At 37.0% G+C, this 6,281-nt stretch overlaps 1 protein-coding gene across 1 annotated transcript; it reads left to right on the top strand.

The window, feature by feature from the left end:
* The first annotated feature begins 893 nt into the window (after nucleotides 1-893).
* LOC107806162 (U-box domain-containing protein 19-like) lies at nucleotides 894-5,906 on the top strand. The gene has a single exon (XM_016630271.2). The coding sequence runs from the start codon at nucleotides 1,033-1,035 to the stop codon at nucleotides 1,975-1,977; it is 945 nt and encodes a 314-aa protein (XP_016485757.1). The 5' UTR covers nucleotides 894-1,032; the 3' UTR covers nucleotides 1,978-5,906.
* The last annotated feature ends 375 nt before the right edge of the window (nucleotides 5,907-6,281 follow it).

Here is a 6,281-nt window from a genome sequence, read left to right as displayed (position 1 = left end):
GGAAAAATTGTCCGAAAATATTCCGAATCACACCCGAGGCCCCCAGGACCCCATCCAATCACACAAACCAGTCCCTAAACACAACACGAACTCGCTCGAAGCCTCAAATCACACCAAGCATCATCAAAACTACGAATCAACAATATAAACCTTCTTTCTGCTTTCAAACATTCAAACTTCGACGAACGCGTCCGAATTACACTTAAACATTCCGGAATGACGCCAAACTTTACGCATAAGTCATAAATCACAATACGAACCTATTCCAAGGCCCGAAACCTCAAACGGACATCGATAACATCAAAATACACTTCAAACCAAACTTATGAAATTCTAAAACTTTCAAAATGCCAACTTTCCATAATAAGCACCGAAATGCTCCCGGACCACCCGATACTCAACCCGAACACACGCCCAAGTCCGAAATCATCATACGAGCCTATTGGAACATTCAAATCCCGATTCCAAGGTCGTTTACTCAAAAGTCAACCCTTGGTTAACTCTTCCGACTTAAAGCTTTCGAATTGAGAATTTCTCATCCGAATCAACTCCGAACTTTCCGATTTTAATTGCGATTACGAGTACAAGTCATAAAATATGAAGTGAAGCTATTCACAGCCTCAAACTAGCGAACGATGCACTAGAGCTCAAAACGACCGGTCGAGTCGTTACTAACACATTCCTCCAATAGCTTTGTTAACTTCCAACAAATGCAAAAGCTGTAAATTTCATATGTAGGAATTATGAAATTCTCGGTGAGTTTCTTTAAATTACTAAAAGGTTTTAAAAGTCCAAATGGTAATTTCCAATAATTCAAGTTCCCATTATTTAATTTTCTTGAACGGAAAAGTCGTCTGTATAGAAACCTCAAAAGTTTGACTGACCTTCTAAAAACCACAGCACACCAAGCGCTCTAACATAAAGTCAACAATAGTATATCTAAATTATTATCCGCTATATAAAGGAATTTGTGATCAATTCATCCAATAGTAATGCTGAAATTTTCCTAGGAGATATCGGAGAAGGCCGGAAATGGAGGTCAAACGAAGGGCGGTGAAGAACCTCGTTACGAAGCTAAGTTCCGTCTCGGAGCAGACACGTACAGAAGCAATTTGCGAGCTGAGATTGATCTCAAAGAACGATTCCGACAGCAGACCGTTGATCGCCGACGCCGGCGCGGTTCCGTATTTGGCGGAATCGCTCTACTCGTCGAACAAATTGTCTCAGGAGAACGCAACCGCCACGTTGCATAACCTCTCGATTTCTTCCAAGGACTTGCTGATGTCCACGCGCGGGCTCCTCGATGCGCTCTCTCACGCTCTCCGTAATCCTTCTTCCCCTTTCGTCGTCCAGTGCGCCGCTGCCACCATCTTCAGCTTATTGACGGTCGAGTCGTATCGGTCCATCATCGGCCACAAGCGCGATATTCTCTTTGGGCTTGTAGATATCATTAAAAGCCCTAATTCGGATTCTAGAACTGTAAAAGATGCGCTCAAAGCCCTTTTTGGTATTGCGCTGTACCCGCTGAATCGTGCTCAAATTATCGAGCTTGGGGCAGTACCCGCGTTGTTCTCGCTGCTGTGTCATGACGGGAGAGTTGGTATATTAGAGGATGTTACAGCTGTCATTGCTCAAATTGCGGGGTGTGAGGAGAGCTGGGAGGCGTTTAGGAAGGTATCAGGTGTTGGAGTATTGGTGGATTTGTTGGATAGTTCGACTGGATCAAGCAGTCGAACTAAAGAGAACGCGGTTTCAGCGTTGCTGAATTTGGTGCAATGCGGTGGAGAAGAGATTGCCAACAGTGTTCGTGACACAGTTTTAGGGGCAGTGGATGACATTATTGAAGTGGCGGAAAATGGAACGGATAAGGGCAGGAGCAAAGCAATGACGTTGTTGAAGATACTTGATGCGAGTTCCTGTATGTTTCAAGAGGAGGAGCAGATGGACTGCTTATCAAATTCAAACCATTCATTATGAGTATGTCAAATATATCTCTTTGGCTATGTTTGTATAGATACCTTTCTTTTAGATTTCGTGTTTGTACTCTTTGTGGGATTATAACAATGAATGGGGAGTGAAAATGCATTAATGTAATTGGAAGAATTAGTTTGGATTGAATACTAACTAAAACAAATGGAATACCACTTGATTTGAATTTTCTCTCTTTCTATTTCTAATTTGTGGATGCAACATTTCTTTTCACTTACCTTAAAGGTTTGAGGCACTTCTTATTTTGTATTCAGAAATGTATTTTAGCAACAAGATATTGTTAAAAGGACCATAGGGTTACCTGCTTGATGATAAAGATACTGGTTGTGGGAGTGAAAACGAGAATCGTTCAGTCTATTGAGTATGGACCTTACTATTGGCTTTGTTATGTGACCTAATAATTATACATACATGATGGTTGGTAATTCTATGTGCGCCAAGCCACTACCCTTTATAACATCAACAGGAGTTTGTTGGTCCATCAATGTTATAGCTTTAAAAGGTTATAGGTTTAACTCATTATTTGTTGTTCACAACACAAAGCACATTTGATTCAAGGCACTACATCTACGTGTTTAAACCCAACAGCTTGTGTTTCTTTTCTGTTAAGCTTTTGAGACATGTGATCATGCTTATTTAAGAAGACTTAGTTGTTCAGTTTGGTGCATTGCAGATGAATAAATTTAGTGTTCTTATGTAAAATTCCGGAAAAAAGTGATTTTTTTTTTCAAGTGAAAATGGTATTTGAAAACTAAAGTTGTGTTTGGACATGAATATAATTTTGGGTTGTTTTTGAAGTTTTGTGAGTGATTTCAGTGAAAATTTTGAAAAACAGCCTTTTGGAGTTTTTTAAATTTTTGAAAAATTTCAAAATCCATCTTCAAGTGAAAATTTGAAAATTTATGGCCAAACACTTATTTTGGAAAAAAGTGATTTTTTTTCTAAAAAGAGTGAAAATTTTCTTATGTCCAAACGGGCTCTTAATAAGTTCCAAGTATGGTTAATAGCATTTAATTCCCATGCATTTCTAATAGTTCCTAATTATCGATGTAGTAGCTGCATCATTTTAATTACCTGTTCCACGGGCAGAGACATGAATTTGTAGCTTGCGGAGACCATCTTGTTGAATGACACATCTTCTGTTCAGCGCTTCAGTAGCTATATATTTTTTCCCTTTTTTGTTTGTGGAACATCTGATTTTATTTCTTATAGGCTTTGTTGGAGTTAATTAATATGCTCGTATTTTGAAAGTTATTCTACTGTAAATTTGCACATTTCTTATTCTTGTCGCTAGATCAAGAAAGAACCATTGGAGCACATCCACAACAAATGTATGAGAACTATGAAATCCAGTTACACTCTCTCTCTCTCTCTCTCTCTCTCTCTCACTCTTGCTTTCGTCGAATATGGTCAATTATGGTTCTCTTATAGCCTGTTTGGCCAAGCTTCTAAAATCAGCTTATTTTGAAAAGTGTTTTTCAAAAAAGTATTTTTTGAGCAATTTGTGTTTGACCAATTAATTTGAAAAGCACTTTTGAGCAGTGTTTGGGCAAGCTTTTAAAAAGTACTTTTGGGGAGAAACTATCTTCTCAAAAACTGCTTCTGCTTCTACTCCAAAGCACTTTTTTTCTTCTAAAAGCTTAGCCAAACACCTTAACTTTAGAAAAAAGCACTTTTAGCAACCAAAAAAAAAAAAAAACACTTTACGCCAAAAAGAAGCTTGGCCAAACAAGCTGTTAACCTTTTATTCTAATTTAATTTTGAATATTAACAATGGCTTAGAAGATATTTTTAAGTAGTCTGCATAATTTCTAGCATTTTTGGTTTCACTAGGTACGAACCTAAAATTTGCCTTTAATGGGGTTGTTGTACATACTGTAGAAGCTTAAGCAGAAGAAACAAACATTTCCCATGCTTTTGGCACTCGAGCTTCAGTGACTTGATTGACTTCTGATGCTTTTAGATCTAAAAGATTAGGTTTCGTTAGTTAAGTAGATACTTTAACGCACTTTGCATTGTTATACAATAGCTTGTTAAATAGTATCTTTATCACTCGGTACTCTTTGCTCATTTACTTTTGGGATCATAAGTTGTTAAGCAAGGTTTCTAAATATTTTCTTTACCACGGTGACATCTCTTACTGCCAACAAGATTTGATCAATGTAGATTTGCAGATTGGCTGTGCTATCAATAGAAACTAAATGTATCTTCATAGCAAACAACCGAGTAGTGATAACCATCAGTAGATTGATGGCACCAAAGTAGATTGATTGACTTTAGAACATAATTAGGTTGTAAACCACTTGACCCTTATCAAAAAGTTGCAACCACTTAACAAAGTTTGTACCTGTAAGTGGAAAAACAATGCAATTGCTTTATAGATGATTAATCTATATCAACTTTACGTATTAAAGAGTAAGTAATAAGTTGATTTGTCACTTGTTGTGGTAGATTAGATTCTTTCTGACTTGTTGTCTTGTAAGTTGTCACCGTGCTGTAGTTGAATAATCTCATACCAGCTAGATTAATTCGGGGAAAATCATCTGAGTTGATATGTGTTTGCATAATTAGATTGGTTTGTAACTCACTGCTTTATAATTGATTGATTACATGCCAACTTGAATAATTCAAGGACATACCTGAACTGTTATCTTGTTTGCATATATTGTGGTTACATTAGATTGGTTTCTGCATGTTTAACAACTAAAACCCACCACATAGTGGTGGATAAGTTCTAAGGCGAATAGGAAAACAGGGTAGATAGCAACTTAGAAGTCTCATAAGCAGACAAAAGCTGTTGAAGCTTGAGGAAGAATCAATTATTGTACTCAACGTCTCGGGAAGACATCTCTGATGTGGTTAGTTGCTCTTCATCTGGAGAAAACACGAGAGAACTGCTCTAGGAATATCAAAGGTATGCAAATGAGTATAGTAGATGGACCTCGAGATCTATATTTGTAGTTACTTAGCTTAAGTTTTGGACCTTTAGTATTAATTGAATATTTTTAGGTAGTTTTGAGCTGGTGAGGTAGCAAATTTACCTTGATGTAGCATTGCACAATCCTGGAATTGCTTCTCTAGAAATTTGGAGCTTATATGATGCGTTATTGCAATATATTCATGTTTGTATTCTCAGTTGTTTTTGAATTTGTATCAACTGCAAGTTGTCTTCCGCATCTCTTTCATCTCCTAGAAAAATGAGGTACCTTATGTCTCTACTGGACTCAGGCCAAGGTTCCAATACTTTCTGCTAGCCTTATCCACTTCTAGAAAAATGAGGTAGTTGCTCAAAATGCATTGACTATCTGATATATTAACTAAGTGCCTATTCATGAAGTATGAAACCCCAAATGGCTTTTTGGTGCATGGAGGTTTGTTTTTGAGGGATTTGTCTCATTTGTTTTCTCGAATGAGAAAGAAGACATCTGTTTTTTCAATAATGCACTCTTTTCTTGTTTGCTGTGTGTGTGAGGGAGGGAGGGAGTATTCTGCTCATAAATTGTTGATGAACGTCCCTGTATCTTTAAGTTTTACCTTCAGTTTGAGTTCACTGTCTGGCTTTCCAGTTCATTCTAAGTCTTAATATTTCTAAATAACAAGAGACACTTCTATATAGACGCAGTACTGATTTGCCGCGATTTGTGTAGGAAAAGGTAAGTTGTGTGTACTGTTATATCTGGTAATAGTTTTATATTCTAAACACATATTTCGCAGATTATTCACAATTTTCTGTTGAGAATTTCAGCAACAGAGGCAATTTGAGAGACTATAGTAATTGTTGAGATGTTTTTGATATACAAAAATCTGTGACAAGCATGTAAGATTTTCAAATATCATGAGACGACGTTATTGAACTCTCTTATCAATGTAATCAACGCGAGCTTCATGTGTCTGATATAAACTATAGTATTTGTGTATAACCAAATTTAAGTCATAACGATCTCAATACGATGAGTCAATGATAGATATTATAACATGCTTTTCCGCCGATTTTCACGAGCCAGTCGATTACTCTGTTTTCCAGTGGTGCATAACGTTGCATATCGACTATGTGGCAATTCCAACAGCTCCATCACCATTGATTTAGCGAGTCTCATAGGCAGAGTCGGATCTAGAATTTGAACTTTGTGGATTCACAGCAATCTTAAATTAATATAGAATAATAACCAGATAAACAAACGATAACTGATCTCAACGGTTTTTTAGGAAGAAAAGGGAAAAAGCATAAGTGCATGCGGGTGTTGTCTTGTCAAAAAGTAAAAGTAAAGTTAAAAATTGTCAAACCGTATTTG

Source organism: Nicotiana tabacum, chromosome 19 (assembly GCF_000715075.1).
Source record: "Nicotiana tabacum cultivar K326 chromosome 19, ASM71507v2, whole genome shotgun sequence".
NCBI lineage: Eukaryota > Viridiplantae > Streptophyta > Magnoliopsida > Solanales > Solanaceae > Nicotiana > Nicotiana tabacum.
This window is presented reverse-complemented; position numbering and strand designations above follow the sequence as displayed.

Excerpts from the sequence above, each read along its gene's own strand:
- LOC107806162 (XM_016630271.2), top strand. The coding sequence starts at position 1,033 with ATGGAGGTCAAACGAAGGGCGGTGAAGAACCTCGTTACGAAGCTAAGT.